We start from the raw sequence: 20,396 nt of genomic DNA, 5'->3' as shown, positions 1-20,396 counted from the left end.
TCCCCATTCAAAAAGGTTAATAGGTTTCGGGAAGAAAAAAAAGAGAGAAGCAAAAGCGTATTAAGAACCTAACCTAACCAATTGCCCATCCGGGTATTAAGAACATTGGACATGATTGAAATCGGACCATAAACTCGAAAAAATAAAGACCAAACTAGTGACAAAACCTCGAAAATCAGCTTCACAGCTACTCATGCATATACACACTGAATGATTTTGGAATTTGGACATATCTCAAATTTCTCGAAAGATGAAATCACTGGTTAAAAATACGAAGGGAACTGAAATTTACAAAGAAGGCGGGTCTCCCCGCCGCTTCTTTTCCTTGGATGAAGAGAGAATTAGATAAAAAGACTGAGGACCAATATTTTATACAGGCAGTGGGTCGGGCCATCTTCTCTTCACCTCAGATTTCCATCGAACCTCTTTGAGCTTCCCATCTGACCCGTAATCCCTCTCCATGACAAGGTTAATTCCTTCCTCTGAATACCAACCAACTCCAATGCAGAGAATTCCGTCCTCGTTAACATCAACATAACCTGTGACACCACCTGGGAGCCAAAGAACAGCCACATCCTGCATGTCCAGCATTTCTTCCTCTCCAAAGTATACAGTGTTTTCAGGCAAATTCCTCTTCTTCAGGGTCTCAGTGCAGAGATACACAAAGGGGGCACCATTGCTTTCCTCGGATATTGTCTCCTCACCAAAAATTGGAGTAGCACTCACCTCAAACACCTTCCAGGACCCAGTCAACTCTGACGGTTGGGTTCTTTTTCGCTGAGAAAATAGCTTCAGATCAAATCCCACGTCACTGTTCAGAGCAAACAAATTAAGCAGCAAGATCAGAGTATTTCATTGGAAATAAATAGCAACTTATCATCACCATATTGTATAGGAGGAAACATAACCCCTAATTGAGCAGGGTGGCCACCCCAAGCAGTGTGAAGAAAAAGGATGGTAATTTGAACCTTAAGGCTGCATTTGAATCAGTGTAAAATGTCATCGGTGTATTTTTACACGGATGACGTTTTACACTGAACCATGAAAGTGACTGTTGCTATTTATCAAAAAAAAAGAAAGTGATCGTTGCTTTATGAAAATAGCGACGGGTGGAAGAGTGTAAAGTTTTACATCAACAAAATCGATGTAAAATATCAATGTAAAACTTTAGAGCTGATGAGTGTAAAAACTCCACTCCATCCAAACACATGCAAAACTGAACCAGAGTGGAGTTTTACGTCAATATAATTACAACCTCTTTCCAAACGCCTACAAAACCGAACCAATGTAAATTTTACATCAGTTCTTAATTTACATCGCATCTAAATGCAGCCTAAAGTTACATACTGTACAAGAAAGAAAATGCTTAGTGGATTAAGTTGATGTTTAATTTGGGAAGATTATTAACTCAAATGAATGTTGACATCAGCATTGGAAGAAAAAGAAGTCATTCTCTTGGTTATGAAGACATAGCACCTTAGCACTCTTGAAATGCACTTGGACACACTACTTGATGGTGTACATACTTCTTGCTGTTCAATTCCCCCATCCACACCCTCTCCAATTGAAGAAAAAAGAAACAAAAAGAAAAGAAAAGAAAATACCATCTTTGGGGATGGTTATGATGCAACAAACTGGAAAAATACTGGGGAAAGCACCATATGCCATTGTCAACCCTTGCATAGTTGTTTCATCCCTTCCCCCTCCCAATAAGGGTTGTCTTGAATCCTGCTATTGACATAGTATTCCTTCCATTAGCTATTGATCTTATTGATATATGATACTTCTTATAAATGTTTGTATCATAGTTTTGAAGGCATCAAGGTGAGGATAGGTGAAAGGCTTTTTTTGAATAAAAACCATTTGTTTTTTTAGGCTCCATAGCAAGCAGCAACCATCTTTTGTTATATGTCTACAATTTTCTTAAAAAAATGAAATTGTCTATAAGCTTCATATGAAACATAGAAAATCAACATATTCATGAAAAAAAAATGAAAGAAAAGATATTTCAGAAAATAGAGGGGCTGGCCTCTATTTTTGTTCTAGGAAATAAGAAAAGGTGAATGAAGATAATGATGATGAAAATAATCAATGTCATTGATAAAAACTTAAAAACTGAACCGAAAATTTTGTTTTCAGTTTAGTTAATTCGGTTATTGAGAATTTTGGTTTTGATTTCAATTTTCAGAATTGGAAATTTGGTTAACCAAAAACAATGAACTAACCAAATTTCATTATATATATAATATTAATGAAATCTGGCTTTAACTAAAAATTTTGGTTCAGTTTTCCATTTCACAAATTTGGTTTCCAAAATTTTGGTTTGTTCGGTTCAGTTTTTAACCGAATAAACCAAATGTTCTCACCCCTAGTTCAAGGCAGTATACATGTTGATTGAGCCCTAACAAATGAGAAAAATAATTAAAAAAGAAACTAGTATTTTAACTTAATGATGTCTATTTTATTGTTACATCTCAAAAAGTTATGAATATAAAAGTATCCAAGAACACTGTAAAAAAATATATCTTGGCTATTAAGCAAAGCTACCCTCCATGAGCACCTTATCGCCTAGACGTTGCCTTGACAACTATGCTTCTTATTGATATATGATGTCAAAAAGGATAAAGAAAAACAAAGGTCAAGAGGACCAAAATAGATTAATAGAGTAATAGCATATTCAAAGTGGATAAAATCTGCAAAGTACAAATAACTAAATACTCTCCTCATTACCCCATTGAAGATTTTATAATTGCTCCAATTCAGATCGCCTAACAAACCTCACACCCATCACATACTATGATACCCATAGAAAAGGCATTCTTATCCCAATAGAGGTGCACAAGAGCTGGGTCGTTGCAATGAGCACATAAGCAAACCCACCATAACAAGTTTGGACTGTGTCCAAAAGACATAGGCCCACCAGATTCCAAAATAAGCCACAACAATTTGGTTTCAGCTAGGTTCTCACTACAATAAAATAAAGCCCGCTGCTGGACCAATGACTCAAGCCAACTGTTTACTCTTATGTCTCGTCTTAGACCACAACAGGCCAGGGTGGGGTTTAGCCCAAGCCAGCAAGTTCAGGTGCGCCAGATTAAGAGATAAGAAGATACATATTGGCTTTCTAAAATATTATGAGATCGAAGCTTATACTTTATGGAAGATTATGAAACTGAGTACTAAAAAAGAAAGTGAAGTACAGGTTACCTTTGATCAGGGAGATTAGCAGGACTGACCCATTGTTCTTCATATACAGCTACCCTCATTATTTGTATATCTGAACCCCCATTGCTGAATTCTATAGTGTGCACAATGCGCAATCTTTTATGGCATCCTTTTACCAAGCACTGGGCCATGAAACAGAAATTGTAAGATTAGATGATTATCACAACTTACATAACTAAGCCTTTGCTAAGTAAGAAAACTGAATTTATCCAATTGTTTAAAGAAATTTGACAAAACAACCAGAACAATTAGATCAGTTTAGTAATTCTAACTTACAGTGTAAGTGCACCATTTTATGAATGGTTTCCAAATAATTCTAATGGTTTCTCATTTATGCATTCTCTGAACATTAGTACATATTTCAATTTAAACTGTTCTTGTTAGAAAAATACAGTTATACATGGTAATTTTGGATCATTATACAAGGTTAGTCCTGGCTATCCAGGGTCTTGGGAGGGGTGGACTGAATATGGACCTACCCTTGGCCTTTTTTTCTCCTGATTTGTGCACAAATCATCCACCCTCGGACTCAAAGTAGCATTGTCAGATTGCCAGGCCAAGGTTTTTACCATTTGATCAAGCAATGGCCCCTAATGCTTGGTAAATTATCTAGTTTCCAATACTTGAAATTTAGAAAGCATGACCAAAAAAAACTGTAAGCCCAAAATCCTGCAAAATTCCAACATCACCATAGAAGTTAATATGTAAAATCACATACTGGTACTGCTAAAGACTAAAATCAGGTAATAGCTGTAGAATCTGATACCATACAAGGTAGAACACACAGCAAGCTGTGCCCAGGCCCCAGGTTACCTAGAAGCAGATTGAACCTCACAACTCACAATGTTTTATAAAACATCTACTTTGTTTTGGCGTGATCATCCTAATGTTTACTGATCAAAATAAAAATCCTAATGTTCTATATATGGGATTGTGGTTTACTTCCAACCAGTGTTTTTAGATGCTGAGGTGCCACACAAGTTTCTTTTCTTGCAATGTGTGATATGTAAGTGTGCGCCTCACATGCATGCATAGTTTTAACAAATAAAAAAATAAATGATAAATATTATCTTTTTTTGCACAATTCATCACAGAGAGTAAATACCTCCTAGTCAATTTAAACAAACACAATTTTTATTTATGTAATTTACATGTTTATACCTTTTTCATCACTAATAGTTCAGTTTATTTTTAATATCTTTTGCTCCACATAATTTAAATATCAATTATGAGTAGTATTTAATTATAAATTCATATTTCATTATTTTTATATTGCTCCAGGAGTAAAATTACAACTTTGATAGTCCAATAGGAAAAATACATGATTATGACTAGACCTGTTCATGGGCCGAGCCGGGCCGGGTTCGGGCCGGGCTTTTACTATTCATTAACAGAAATATGTTAGGCCCGAGCCCGAGCCCGGCCCTAATAAAAAGCCCGAAGCCCGAGCCCAAGCCCGAGCCCGAAGCCCGACCTAATAAAAAAAATTAGAAATTTTCCCTATTCAATAATCAATATAAATCAGAATTTATTTACATTAAAAAAATATATAAATTCAAATTTTATTTATATTAAAAAATATATATAAAGAAGGGAAAGAGGATGTGGAGAAGAAGAATTTGGTTGGAAAAAGAAGGGAAAGAGGTGAAAAAAAGAGGGGTATTCAACTAGGTTTTCTAGGTTTATTTATAGGTCGGGCCGGGCTATTTTGGCAAATCCCGAGCCCGGCTCAAATTTATTGCGGGCTGGGATTTTTGGCCCGAGGTTAAGCCCGCGGGCCTATATACATGTTCAAGCCCGTCCGGGGACCGGGCCGGGCCGGACCGGCCCGTCGGGCCACCCGGCCCATGAACAGGTCTAATTATGACAGCCTCAGGGTCAAAATATAATCATTACATAGTTCAAAGTAATAAAAAGAATTATTACTTCTAAAAAAATAGGTGTTATAATGGGCTTCTCTTTTCTGTCTGAATAGGAAGGAGAAAGGATGCGGATAAGCAACAGCAATGACATTTTCTTTTTTATTTCCCCTTTTTTGATGAGTTGTGTTGCTTTTTCTTAAAGGGGATGGTACTGGTGGTGCAGACACTTCAGGATTGGAGCATATCTAACGTGTACGCTTCATACACACTTCAACCCATGCAGCGTTTACCTCACATGACTTGAGAACATGAATGGTGATTCCTTGGAGAACTTTGGAATGCTAGAATCTTCCAAGAGAAGGAGAGGAGCAGCCAGGCCCTAAAAGACTGCATTTTGAATAGGGCAATACAGTGGTTAAAGACTATGGAACTGTTTCATTAATTTTCCTTTAATGATTTATGGAGGAACTGGTTAGCAGTAGCGAGCTATTCATCCTCAAAGGAAAGGGTCTCTACAAACTGCCCCCCCCCCCTCCTCAAGGTTTTCTGAAGCTGAATTTTGATGGGAGTAGCCAGGGCAACCCAGGGCCCTCTGGGATGGGAGGTGTCTTGAGAAATGAGACTGGAGAGGTTATCCTTCTCTACTCTGGCCCATTGAGCGTTGGGAATTCTGTTAGGGCAGAATTGCTAGCTGCTATGCAAGGGATCCTCTTTGCAAAAGAATTGGGTGTGGAGCAGTTGCTGATTAAGGGGACTCTAAGGTAGTGGTGGAGTGGTTAAATAATCCGGAGAACATCGTGTGGGGTTACAAGAATGAGCTAAAGAAACACAAATGGTTGACAAGGAATATGACTGTTACTGTACAGTGGGTGAAGAGATCAGCTAATGCCTTTGCTGATAGCTTGGTAAAACAGGTCACAACTCGGGAAACACTATTTTGGGCTGATCTGTAATTTTGTTTTAGTACACATGTGCATTTTGCTTTAGATCCTGTGTTTTAAGATTTTATGTGCTTCATGTTTGAAAGCGCTGCTTGCAACTTATAGAATGCACTCTGGGACACTATTGTAATCTTTCTTTTGAGGACAGCAAACAAGAATGGTAACCTTAATTAAAATTATGTCATTGGCAATATCTTGCCCTAAATTTGGTCAAGTAATTTTTACTGATTTTTTTATCAAATAACCCTCTTATCCTTACTGATTTACAACTTACAGGGTTAGGTACTGCTTTGTTGTACCTAAACATTCTTATCCTTACTAGTAATATATATTTATTAAATAATAGAGGAACCCTCCTTGCAATATCCACCACCAGACCAAACAGATCCACACTCAATTTTTTCTGAAGTTGATACATCACCAGAAAAATCCACTGCATTTCAGTGACTATAAAATTTGTGGGTCCAGGATAGTGTGCCTTTGAAAGACCAGCTACGGAATTACCAGTAAAGTCAAAGCATTGCATAGGCATCAACTAGGGAATTGAGTGTTTGCAACTCATTTTGGGTCATTATAAGTGTATATATAGCTAAAGGTTAGGGTTCTTGATCCCTTTGTGTATGTGCAATTTACATTGAACCGGTGAGGTTATTCAAAAACCTTGTTATTTCTTTTAACATCAGGTGTAAATTGTTATAAATCATTTACTCATTAATTTTGTAATATAATACTTAATGATTAACATTTAATCAACTAGTGCTTGTGTATATGTTTATTTGTTTATCCTTTTTTTATGAATATGTTTATAAGTTTATCCTTGCCACCTAAGTTGCCAAGCAATGCCAAGTTGTCAATTTCACCTAGACATCAACTCACTTTACTGGGCCAAAATGCCTAGGCATTGCCCAGTCACCTTAACTAAACTGGAAATAACAGATATATCTAGTAAAGATAGCATTTTATTCATGAATAAAATTTAAGGCGGCTCCCTCTCCATATGAAAAAAAAAAAAAAAGGGAAGAAAAAAAGATAGGCAAGGATAGCAAGAAATATTACTCAGATGTCATGAATTACAATAAGTACTTGATTGCATTTGTGTAGTCCCAACCTGAGAAGGAAGCAGAAGACTCTAGTGGAGATTCAGGAAACTTTGGTTTTCCAATAATGGAAATTTACATGTTGAATTTTGTGAGAAATTTCAATGGTACAGAATATGTTTTTTAAGGAAAATATTATGTTAAAATATAGAATTTTCCGGTGAAACTTCAGGAGATATAAAAACTATCATCAACAATTTAACATTCAGCAATGTTTTACAAACCTACCTGGACTGTCGGAGCAATCAAATCATCAGCCAGTTATCTTTTCAGGTTGGTCTAGTCATTGAGCCAACATGATTAAAAACCAGAAAGAACTGTTTGGACTTCCTTTTCATGTAATGGAGCAAATACAATAGTTCACCATGATTAAGATAAGGTTAGGTCTCCCCTTTCTCTTTTACCAAACCTATATTAAAAGAAAAGACAAAGATTGTTGCTATGAATTTCCAGCACTTTATCTATTGATTCTCACAAGGAGTTTTTGTCTGTCAATTTGGGGCATTTCAATATGTTTCTACTGCTGTGATAAGTGATGACAACTCAGCAAGGTCTCCAGGTTCCAGCATTAGTAAAAGTTCTCAGGTATTCTGGTAACACTGGTTTTATGCCACCAGTGTTGCATCTGGTATACTTGGTTACAAACTTCAGAAACTTCACTGATTTAATAATGCTTCAAGTGCATTGGCAAAGGAACCCATTAACTTGCAGTTTTCCTTTATGTAATACTCAATAAATGTCTGCCGCAGCAGTCAGAAAACATCCACCAAGCACATTGATAATAACTATCATTAAAGAAAATAAAGAAAATAAAAGCCATATGAGCAAAAAACAACATATCAGGTTAGAAGCTGAAATTGAACTAAACACAACCTACTTGTTCAAACTTTAATGTTGGTGAAACGAAATAATGAGACTCATCAATTTCTCCAACTGGTATACTGATTGGACCTCTAGAATATGACCCATCCTGCAAATCAATGAAATGAATCACAAACTCCTGATTCCTGAAGGGTAAGAAACAAAGACATTATGCATGAATAATTTAATGATTATTGCAAATTTTAATTGCACAAGGTCACAAACTCCTGCTTTTTGTATCTACTTCATTTCAATTATGGAAATTCCATGTCAATTGGTTTATTGTGAAGTTCACAACTACAAATTTCTAGCATCACAAAAAGCAGAATAGAACACTAGCATTTGAGAAACTCCAACACAGAATAGTATTAAGTGCATTCCTCAATTACATCTTTTTATTTATCAGCAACACGATTGATTTCATTAATAAAAACAAAGGATGATACAACAAGTGGTTGTCTAGTTGTGAAAAAGGAAAAAAAATACAGATATACCCAACCCAATAATTACAATTGAGTTCTTTGTACCCCTTGCTTAGCTAGACCATCTCCCAAGCTGTTGGCAGTTCTTCTCACCCACTTAACTCTAATTGTCATGTCCTTTGATAGAATTTAAATTGCCTAAATTCATTCCTCAAGTGCCATGTCACCCCCTCCCCCTCCTTTAGCCATTTCACAGCAATTCTTGAGTCACCCTCAATGATTAAACTATCAATGCCCACCTCTTTTGCCTTCTCGACCCCATATACTGCAGCCAATAGTTCTGCTCTTGCCACATTGCCTTGCTCAGCAGGTCCAGAGTATAAGGGTATAATTTTCCTTCATCCCTAATGACGCCCCCCCCCCATGTCTGAGGGGCCCGGATTACCCAGACATCTCCCATCAAAATTCAATTTCTTCCAGCCACATATTGGGGGTGACTACTTCTCAACAGGTTTCTGTCTTCTAGATGATGAGGCAGCAATAACAGCCCAGGCCCGAAAGAAATCTTCAACCTTAAATCTAAAAAAAAAAAAAGTTTCAGACTTTTTGCCCAGTGTGTGCCACTCTTAGAGTTATGGTTTCTACCACGGCTTCTTTGCTTCTTTCTCTTTCTTCAAATATTCTTGAATTTCTTTACTCCCAAACTGTCCGTAGCACCACTGCTCTTTGTACATCTCCCCAAGACCCTACCCCTCCCAAGTGCAACTAAAAACAGAAGGGCTAAACAATCCTTCTAGCCTATCAAGAAAAGACCATCTGCATCCAAAAAGGGGAGAAAACCAATTCCAAATAAAGCTAATAAGAGGGCAAGAAGGAGATTAAAGGCAGTCTCACCACTTAACTTACACAGAACGCACCAGCTGGGGGACAAACACCAAGTTGGTCTTTTTCATTGAAGCAAGTCAAAGGTATTAATACAACCATGAAACACTTCCCAACAAAAAGCACTGAATCCACTGATTTTTGGGGAAATGGAAAAGCACCTAACTGCCTTTTCTAGGAAAGAAGGAGAAGGGGAGGTGGCTACCAAAGAATTAAAGAAAGACTAACAAGAGAACAATCCATCAGGATTAAGGCCCCAAACCCTAGAATCAAAGCCCCCTTCTCCCAAATACACTAAATTCAGCAAGCCTAACAACTTAACCACACTAGGAATTTCAGCTTCTCTAAGGTTCCTATCAAAGCCAAAGTTCCAATTCAACCCTAAAGGATGAGGTTGCTGGCCCAAAAAGTCAAATATGGCCAGAAAGATAGAAAAGAACAAGAAACCTCTCACCTAGGGGGGCATTCCCAATCCACACATCCTCCCAAAACCTAATTTTTTGGCCCAAAGCCAAGTCATACCTGACATGATTTAGAAAGGTTGGAAGAATCTCACGGATGACCTTCCAAGGAGCAGCCAAGGTAGACAAAGACAACCAGCATCTCATCCATTGCTTGATATGCCTTGAATGCTTGCAACAACTTTGTGACACAATTTCTCATTCTCATTAGGGAATCTCCAAAGCCATTTGCTAAGAAAAGCCATATTCTTCAACTTGATATTACCAATTCCCTTTCTAGCCCCCCTTCTGCCTTTAATTTCACCACCTTTTCCGATCTAATCAAGTGATCCTTCTTTTTTTCCCTTGGCTCCCAGAGAAAATCCTTCATGATTATGTCACATGATGCATAGTTTGAACATAGCATCGCAAATAGAATTAAGTGCACTCCTTTAACCTACTTTACTAATCCAAATTTAATTTGTCCAATTAGGTTTGAATTGGAATATTAATCACATAAAATTCATATATAGGTATATCTAGTGTTAAGTTGGTCCGGTTTGTTTTTATTTAGTGAGGAAGTTGTTGGGCTTTAGGCCCATTAGTTTATGTTTTTTTAAGTTGTGACTATTCAGCTTTTAGTAGCCGCCTACTAAGGGCATCCTTGTAATATCTCATCTTTTTAAGTTAAGCATAAATATAATGAGAGGGGGGCGGCTAGGGTTGATTTCACAATCCTGGTTGACTTCCTCCTCTCTTCTTCTTCTCCTTTCTTCTCTACTGCTGAAATCTTCATCTTCCCCCTCTTTCCTTCACAAGAAACTCGACTAAATCTGCAATTAGTGATCTCTACTTGGTATCAGAGCAGGTTGAAGGTTCCTTGAAGTTGTTCTCTCATGCAGCCCTAGATCGGCCAACTGCATGGTGATTTAAGAGGCTGATCGAAGCTCTCAGGTAAGCCCAGTTTTTGGATTTTTTTGGTGGATCTGTGTGCCCTGTAGCTGGTCTAGGGTTTCTCATCAAAATCAGGAAAAACTGGAGAAAGGGGATGAGTCATGTTTCTGTTGGACTCTTCAATTTTGACCTAGGAAGTGGCACCCTCATTTTTTAGGGTTCCTTGGAGTTTTTTGTAAGGGGTGATTCAAGTCTGCCTGATTTGAAGGCTTCTAGAGAGAGCGGTTGCCTCTTCTCTCTCTTCTCCCGTCCCGCAGAAAAGGAATCTTTTGTGAGAAGAAAGTCTAGGACACTAGAAAGGTGTTGTTGGTTCCAAAAGGTGTTTTGTTTGATCTTGCTGCAAATTTCAGTTATTTTCTTTACATTTTTTGAGAAGCATGGAGAGCCACGGAGTTGAAAATAAGCCCGGGAGTGAAATGGGACCATGAGAGGTGTTGGAGACCCTTTCGGGGCTGGGACCATTACTACAGTTAGGTTGGATGGTGCAAATTACTTAGAATGGTCACAATCTGCAAAGATGGCCATTGGTGCTCGTGGAAAATTAGGGAATATCACTGGTGAAGAGGTGAAACCCGAAACTAGCAACTCCCAGTGGGTACAGGAGAATTATATGGTGATGACTTGGTTGTGTAATTTCATATTGCCACATATAAGTAAAAATTTTTTATGGGCAAATACAGCTAAGGAAATATGGGATGGGGTTGCAAAAACCTATTCAGAGGGAGAATGTTGCTAGGGCTTATCAATTGAGAAATCAGATTATTGCTACAAGGCAGGGAGATAGATTTGTTGCAGCCTATTTTTCAGTCCTTAAAACCCTATGGCAGGAGATTGACCATTTAGAGACATTTGCTTGGGAAACCACTAAGGATGCAGCTACCTATCAGAAACATCTAGAGAAGTATAGGGTGTTTGAATTCATTGTTGGCCTTAGTCCTGAGTATGATATTGCACGACAGCACCTTCTTTCCAGGGACAGTGTTACTCTCTCCCAAGCATATGCCTTTCTGTCGGGAGAGGAGTGCAGGAGAGATGTGATGATGAAAAACCTTATTTCTGATCAGTCTGCCATGGTAAGTGTTGTGAAACCTAAACAAAATGGCAGTGACATCAAGAAGGAAGATAAAAGAGATCTGATCTGTGACTACTGTAAGAAGCCTAAACATACAAGAGATACTTGCTGGAAGCTTCACCCACATCTTGTGCCGACTAGATTGAAAAATAAGAAGGGAAATGTGCACATGGCAGTTACTGGTGACATTCCAGCCCCTCCTACTACAACTGCTCTGGAGTCTGTTGCAGCTACTGCAATAAGGGCCGAACTTGAAAGGTATGGACTATTTCTGAACCAGCGGGATACAGCCAGTTGCAGTTCAGCCGCAAGCGGACAGCAAGGTACAGGTGGCACTGGTGGAGTCCACTATACTTCCTTTGCTCACACAGGTAGTTCACACGTCACTGCAAATTATGTTTCCACTTCAGGTAAGGAGGGACCTCGTTGGATTATAGATTTTGGAGCCTCAGAGCACATGACCCAAAGCTCTACTATTTTTTCAACTTACCAGCTCTGTTTTGGCAGAGATAGGGTCTCCACAACTGATGGATCCCATGTTCCTATTGCTGGGAAGGGATCTGTCAAGATTAGTGATTCTATTTCTCTACCCTCTGTCCTTCATGTTCCCAGATTGAGCACTAACTTGTTATCTGTTAATAGTTTAACCAAGAACCAGAACTGCTCATTAATTTTTTCTCCTGGTCGTTGTATTTTGCAGGATCTGGATTCAAAGAGGACGATTGGGAGTGGTCGTGAAGTGAATGGAATCTACCTCCTGGATGTACTTCCTTCTCATCAGAGTCATCATGTCAGCAGGGATAGTGAGTCAAGGTCTGTGAGTCAAATTATGTTTTGGCATAATCGTTTGGGTCATTTACCGTTTTCTTCTTTGAGTTTTTTGTTTCCAAAACTTTTTGAGTCTGTTAATTTGTCAAGTCTGGAGTGTGAAAGTTGTCAACTTGGAAAGCATTGTAGACATTCATTTAAACGTAATAATAAAAGATCTTCTTCTTTTGATGTTATTCATTCGGATGTGTGGGGCCCTTACCATGTTCCTTCTATGGGAGGCTATTGCTATTTTCTCTTATTTGTGGATGATTTCTCACAATACTCTTGGATTTACCTGATGAGATCCCGCGATGAGGTACCATCCTTGGTGAGGCAATTTCATCAGATGGCACAGTTTGGAACAAGAATAAAGGTGTTCAGATCTGACAATGCCAGGGAATATTTTGAAAGACATCTTGCCTCATATCTGTTAGAATATGGTGTTGTCCATCAGAGCAATTGCCCCTACAGTCCACAGCAGAATGGTGTTGCAGAAAGGAAGAACAGACACATTATTGAGACTGCAAGAAGCATGATGATCACATCTACAGTTCCAGTTCGGTTTTGGGGTGATGCAATTCTCACAGCAGTATATCTGATTAACAGGGTGCCCTCTCGTATACTTGGATTCAGCACCCCATTCAGTCTTCTTTTTCCTCAGGGGGAGATGTTTCATATTCCTCTCAGGGTGTTTGGGTGTGTCTGCTTTGCACATATCCTTGGTCCTCATCGCTCGAAGCTTGATCCCAAGGCAAAGAAGTGCGTCTTCCTTGGATATGCAGAGAATCAGAAAGGGTAATGCTGCTATGATCCAGTCTCTGGGAGCCGGTATGTTACCATGGATGTCACCTTTATTGAATCCACGTACTTCTTCTCAAAGAATCCTTCTCAGGGGGAGTGTTTTGGGGAAGTGAGTCAGCAATCTATTCCTCTCCCAGTTCCAGTCCCTATGTCTACTCCTGTGCTTGACCAGCACCCTGTGGCACCTACCTTGCCACCTCCTTTGCGTTCTGCTTCTCAACATTACTTACGACAGAGACTTCACAGGGAGATTGATTCCACTACAGCAGAACTCACATCACTTCCTGCCGATTCCTTGGAGACTCCAGATTCAGCTACCATGGATTCAGGTATTCCTCTTGGTTCCGCTATTGTTTCAATTCCCATTGATCCTACTAACTCTGTTACAGATAACCTTGATCTCCCTATTGCTCTCAGAAAAAGGAAGAGAAAGTGTATTGCTCATTGTATTTCACAGTACTTATCCTATAGTGAACTTTCTCCTTCCTACCGTGCTTTTCTCTCCTCTCTTGATTCAGTGTCTATACCCAATGGTGCTAGTGAGGCTCTCTCCAAACCTGAGTGGAAGACAGCTATGCAGGAAGAGATGGCAGCTTTGATTAAGAATCAAACATGGGACATTGGGGATCTACTAGAAGGCAAGGAGACAATTGGATGCAGATGGGTTTACATAGTAAAATATAAAGCAAATGGAAGTATAGAAAGGTACAAGGCAAGACTTGTTGCAAAAGGGTACACACAGACCTATGGCATTGATTACTTAGAGACCTTTGCGCCAATTGCAAAGATGACCTCTGTTCGGATACTTCTCTCTTGCCGCCTCATACTCTTGGCCCTTGTTTCAACTTGATGTGAAGAATGATTTCCTAAATGGGGATCTGCAAGAAGAAGTGTATATGGATCTTCCTGTTGGTTTTTACAATGATACTGAAAAGGAAAAGGTATGTAGGCTTAAGAAGTCACTTTATGGCTTGAAACAATCTCCCAGAGCATGGTTTGACAGATTCAGACAGGCCTTGATTGCTTTTGGCTACACTCAGACTCAATCTGACCACACCTTGTTTGTAAAGCGAAGGGGATCTTTGGTGTCAGTCCTAATTGTTTATGTGGATGATATTGTTGTCACCGGGAATGATCTGAGTGAGATTGATGGTCTGAAAAAGAACCTACATAAAGATTTTGAAATTAAGGATCTTGGAAAACTGAGATACTTCTTAGGCATTGAAGTTGCAAGATCAAAACATGGAATTTTTATCTCACAAAATAAGTATGTCTTGAATCTTCTTCAAGCAGGGAAGCTTGGAACAAAGGCAATTAGCACCCCTATTGATCAGAACCATAAAATCAATGCATCAAAAAGTGAACCAGTAAAGGACATTGGGAGATGTTAGAGACTTGTGGGTCGGTTGCTATACTTGTGTATGACAAGACCAGACATCTCCTATGCAGTAAGTGTAGTAAGTCAATACATGCATGCTCCACGATGCCAGCATTGGGAGGCAGTTGACAGGATTCTTGCTTATCTGAAGGGACACCCGGGCAGAGGCATATTGTTTACTGATCATGGACAGTTGAAACTAGAGGCTTATACAGATGCAGATTGGGCAAGATGCCTTGATGACAGGAGATCAACTTCAGGAGTGTGCACCCTAGTTGGGGGTAACCTTGTCTCATGGAAGAGTAAGAAACAAACAGTGGTGGCAAGATCAAATGCCGAAGCCGAATACAGGGCCATGGAACATGGAGTTTCAGAACTTCTCCGGATCCGTTCCCTGTTAGAAAAAATTGGTGTACAGGCAGAAGAACTTATGATGCTATACTATGATAACCAGGCAGCAATTAACATTACCCATAACCCAGTCCAACATAACCGAATTAAGCACATTGAAGTGGATAGACATTTTATCAGAGAAATGGTAACTTTTGGAGAAGTTTGTCTTCCATACATTGCTTCTGATCTGCAGCTCCCTGATGTTCTCACAAAAGGTGTTGCAAAGAACAAGCTAGAGCATGATCTACGCAAGTTGGGAATGTGTGACATTTACTCCCAACTTGAGGGGGAGTGTTTAGTTGGTCCGGTTTGTTTTTATTTAGTTAGGAAGTTGTTGGGCTTTAAGCCCATTAGTTTATGTTTTCTTAAGTTGTGACTATTCAGCTTTTAGTAGCCACCCTACTAAGGGCATCCTTGTAATATCTCATCTTTTTAAGTTAAGTATAAATATAATGAGAGGGGGGCGGCTAGGGTTGATTTCACAATCCTGGTCGACTTCCTACTCTCTTCTTCTTCTCCTTTCTTCTCTACTGCTGAAATCTTCATCTTCCCCCTCTTTCCTTCACAAGAAACTTGACTAAATCTGCAATTAGTGATCTCTACTTCTAGTATGAATCCAAATCTCCAAAGCCATTTGCTAAGAAAAGCCATATTCTTCAACTTGATATTACCAATTCCCTTCCCAGCCCCCCTTCTGCCTTTAATTTCACCACCTTTCCCATCTAAAGTGATCCTTCTTTTTTTTCCCTTGGCTCCCACAAAAAATCCCTCATGATTATATCACATGATGCATAGTTTGAACATAGCATTGTAAATAGTATTAAGTGCATTCCTTTAACCTACTTTACTAATCCAAATTTAATTTGTCCAATTAGGTTTGAATTGGAATACTAATCAAATAAAATTCATATCTAGTATGAATCCAACCCAGTGACAATTCAAGGTAAAAGAAAGCTTGACCAAGAAGCTACACACTATCCAAAGCTATGTTACGCAAATTTGGCAAGTACAGAACTTGGATGCAAAGTCAATGTAGAAGTCATACCAATCAGCAAAGTATTCAACGTGGATAGTCCCCCCAACCAAAACAATTTATTCTTAAATAGGTCAAACACAAAAACCTTTTTATTGCTAATTCAATATGCTGATGTGGCAATCCTGATATTATTTCTATAGTTCTATTGTCCCATACTTAAGTGAGGGCAATTTAGTCCTTGTACACTAATTACAACATAATGCATATTATGGTCAACTAGTAGGGTTAAGTCGTTAAGGTTTACTAGTTCGATTGTTTCTTCTTCTTCTTCCTCTTCTCCTTCTTATCTCTCTCCTTCCTTCTCTACTGGTCCGAACTGTTGAAACAACTGCTGAAACATGGTATCAAGCAATGGAGGAGGAACTCTCTGCTCTTCAGCATACTAACACATGAGAGCTCATAACTCTTCCTCCAGGTAAGCATGTTGTGGGTTGTAAATGGGTGTATACTCTTAAATACTTGCCAGATGGCAGTGTGGAGCGGTTGAAGGCCCGACTTGTTGCTAAAGGTTATTCTCAGTTGTATGAGGTGGATTATATGGAGACCTTCTCCCTTGTGAAAAAGATTAATTCAATCAGTGTCTTAATTTCCTTAGCAGTTATGTATGATTGTCCCCTGTTTCAACTTGACATTAAAAATGCCTTACTCCATGGTGACCTTATGGAAGAGGTATATATGGAGCAACCACCTGGGTTTGTTGCTCAGGGGGAGGATGGTAAGCTATGTAGACTAAAAAAGACAATTTATGGGTTGAAACGATCTCCTCGTGCTTGGTTTGAGAAGTTTAGTGAAGTGGTAAAAAATTTTGGAATGAAACAATGTCAGGTCGACCACTCGGTGTTCAACTATGATTCTGAAGCCGAAAAGATTTTATTAGTAGTCTATGTGGATCATATTGTCATAAATGGCAGTGACAGATTAGAGATTGACAAACTAAAGGCCTTTCTGCAAGACCATTTTCAAACAAAAGACCTTGGGAAGTTGAAGTATTTATTAGGTATAAAAGTTGCCAGGTCAAAACAAGGTGTAAACCTGTGCCAAAGAAAATATGTCTTTGATCTGCTGGATGAAACAGGATCGTTAGGTGTGAAACCGGCTGAAACTCCCATGGAACCAAATGCTAAATTGAGAAGTGATACAAGTGAAATATTTGATGATCTTGGAAGATATAGACAGTTAGTGGGGAAGCTGAACTACCTGACCATCACAAGACCAGACATCTCCTTTGTTGTTAGTGTGGTGAGCCACCCAGATACCTCACTGGGGTGAAGTTCTTAGAATTGTAAGGTACCTACCTGAAGGGAGTTCCAAGCCGTGGGTTATTGTACAAACCAAGAGGAAGACTTGAGGTAGTTGGGTATACATATGCAGATTGGGCAGGCTCAATGTCAGATAGAAGATCTACTATAGGTTACTGCAAATTTCTTGGAGGAAATCTGGTGACATGGAAAAGTAAGAAGCAAACCGTTGTGGCAAGGAATAGTGTTGAAACTGAATACAGAGCCATGGCACACACTACATGTGAGTTAGTGTGGCTGAAAAATCTCTTACAAGAGATTGGATTCTCAATGGACAGACCTATGAGATTGTACTTTGATAACCATACTGCAATTCACATCTCATCTAATCCTGTTTTTCATGAGAGAACAAAGCATATAGAGATTGATTGCCATTTTGTGAGGGAGAAAGTCCTTACTGGAGAGATAAGCACAGAACACGTGGGCTCAGGTGATCAGTGGGCAGATTTGTTTACAAAAGGTTTGAGCTCAAGGAGAGTGAACTATATATGTAACAAGCTGGGATTATAATGACATATATTCTCTAACTTGAGGGGGAGTGTTAGAGTTGCTCAAGTAAGGGTAGAGTAGTCTTTTCATCATGTTCAAGTTATATGCAGATGTGGCAATCTTGATATTATTTCTATAGTTCTCTTGTCCCATACAGTGGGGGCAGTTTAGTCCCTGTCCACTAATTACAACATAATGCATATTATGGTCGATTAGTAGGGCTAAGGTTTACTAGTTAGATTGTTTCTTCTTCTTCTTCTTTCTCTCCGTCCTTCTCTACTGGTTCGAACTGCTGAAACAAACTCTTTCTAAAAAGTCATGGCAACATAGATACAAAGTTCAACATCTCCAACCACATATTCCAAAGTCTGAAGTCTAAAATGAGTGGAAGACAAACTTAGAATACCAGCCAAAACTGTATATTTAACTCATGTTGATTACAGGTCCCCATGTTGTTGTCATACCAATGGTGCAAATTCAACTAGAAACTGTACAATGGCTCAAGAAACAATTTAGCACATCAAACTCTTGTAACTTAATTTCTTATTTGAAGTTTGGTTTTTACCTATCCATATGAATTTTTTTCTATCCACCCAAAAAATCAACCTCCTCCAATTTGCTGATGTAGGTAGCATTAGGCTTATTACTGAGCTCAACAAAAGGTTTTTATTTGCTTGAAGACTTCAGTAACAACTAAGGTTCAAAATATCAATACGCCTGTAGAGGCATATCGGTAGGTTTTTTTTTTTTAGTTTTTTTCAAATCCAGTTCAGAGGGGCCAATTTAAGGTCCATCCACCCCCTAAACCGATCAAAACCCTGATACACCCAGCCTCACAAAACATCCAGCCAGTTGATATGGCAATAATAAATAAATAAGTTGAGTTTTGTTTTCAAAGATTTTAAAAGAAAATATAACATTAGGTGATAGAAGGAAAAGCATAACAAACAATCATAAAATTGTTTTAAGAGAACAATAATATTAAATGATAACCAATCCTTATTTACTGATTAGCATGGTCTAAATCCAATAGCTAATCCAGAAGAATTAATGCATGTGTCCAATTCCAGAACATAATCTGAAAGCCTCTAAACCAAGGAAACAAATGAAGCATAACCTACCTCAAAGAAAATAAGACCAGGCTCCATAGCCATGAAATCTTCTTCCAATAGATCACTCTTTGTGAAGTCAAATGACTCAAATCCAGGCAAATCACGACCTGCAATGATGGTATCAGTTATTTCCTTCATGGGTGAAAAGACTCCATCTTTATCTGCCTCTTTACTTCTATTGCTGCCCGCTTTTTGTTGCCATATTTCACCATGAGGGTTCAAAGTGACCCAATTAATTTTCCTATGGATTTGAGAACCACGCCCAGGTGAAGGGGCAGGCACGGCTTCAATGTGAGAAAGTGTGTAGCAATCATATAAATTTTCGTTTCCGTTTCCAATTTCAATGGGCTCCATTTCAGCATTGATAGGCGAAAATACTGCTCCAACTCCCTTCCAAATCCCACTGACACTACTTGCAAAAGTATTCCATGACGGTCTTATAACGGGTTCCTAAAAATGCAAGAAAACCATATCAGAAAATTCACAGCCCAAAGAAGAGACACTCTTCTCTCCATTAAGTTGGTTAGTTGGATTAAACAATGATATCTTCAATCTTCTCAACCTTAACAATCTATCTGCAAATTTTACTGCATTCACCTTTCATTTCTAACGAAGAATAGCAGGTATTATATACAGTTGAGGTTTCAGCAAAATCAACAAATATTTTTGTGATCAATTCAACAGTAAAAACAGCACGACCCAACCTTCGTAATTGAAACAAAATGCAATAGGAAGAGACAAAATACCTGCGTCTGCAAAACGGTTTCGACCTCCATCAACATGGCTCCAGAAACCATAACCCTAGAATTCTTATCCTTCTTCACAATATTCCTGACCTTCCTTCCTCTCCTCCTGCGGTTGAATTTCTCCTTCTCCACCATGGCCTCTTTCTTAGCGAGCTCGTTATCGACACTCCATACGTTCTCCTTCTCCTTCGTCTTCACCTTGTCTCCACCACCGTTCTTCCTTCCCTGCTTCGCGCTTGCTTTCGTCCTCCTATTGCCTCCATTAAAGCTGCAGAAAATCCTCCTAGGAGATACCTTCCGACCGGAAAAGACGACCAGAGATTCGGAGTATGAGCAGAAGTTGCGACTGCTAAACCCTAGAAACGGTGGAGAATTCGTACAATTCTTACAAGCGTTAAGACAAGGAGTCTGCATTTCTCTGTGTGTGTGCGCGCGCGAGTGTCAGTGAGTGTGAGAGAAAGAAGAGTCTATCTGAACGAGAGACGCCTTCGAAGGGACCGAAAGATAACGAAGAAAACGTTGTTCCACGCCCCCACCTTGGCTGAAAGCGGGAACTTTGAGTGGCGATTAAACATTC

At 39.0% G+C, this 20,396-nt stretch overlaps 1 protein-coding gene across 1 annotated transcript; it reads right to left on the bottom strand.

Annotated features, from left to right (window-relative positions):
• Positions 1–165: 165 nt before the first annotated feature.
• Positions 166–20,396, bottom strand: LOC104610517 (dihydroorotate dehydrogenase (DUF3598)). Its single transcript, XM_010277172.3, has 5 exons — positions 19,820–20,396; positions 19,083–19,523; positions 8,003–8,095; positions 3,208–3,347; positions 166–811 (listed from the first exon to the last, which is right to left on the bottom strand). The coding sequence occupies exons 1-5, from the start codon at positions 20,231–20,233 to the stop codon at positions 370–372; spliced, it is 1,530 nt and encodes a 509-aa protein (XP_010275474.1). The 5' UTR covers positions 20,234–20,396; the 3' UTR covers positions 166–369.

This window comes from Nelumbo nucifera, chromosome 1 (assembly GCF_055504915.1).
Source record: "Nelumbo nucifera cultivar China Antique chromosome 1, China Antique-T2T, whole genome shotgun sequence".
In the NCBI taxonomy this organism is placed as follows: domain Eukaryota; kingdom Viridiplantae; phylum Streptophyta; class Magnoliopsida; order Proteales; family Nelumbonaceae; genus Nelumbo; species Nelumbo nucifera.
The sequence above is the reverse complement of the archived record's forward strand: the minus strand, read 5'-3'. Positions and strand labels throughout refer to the sequence as shown.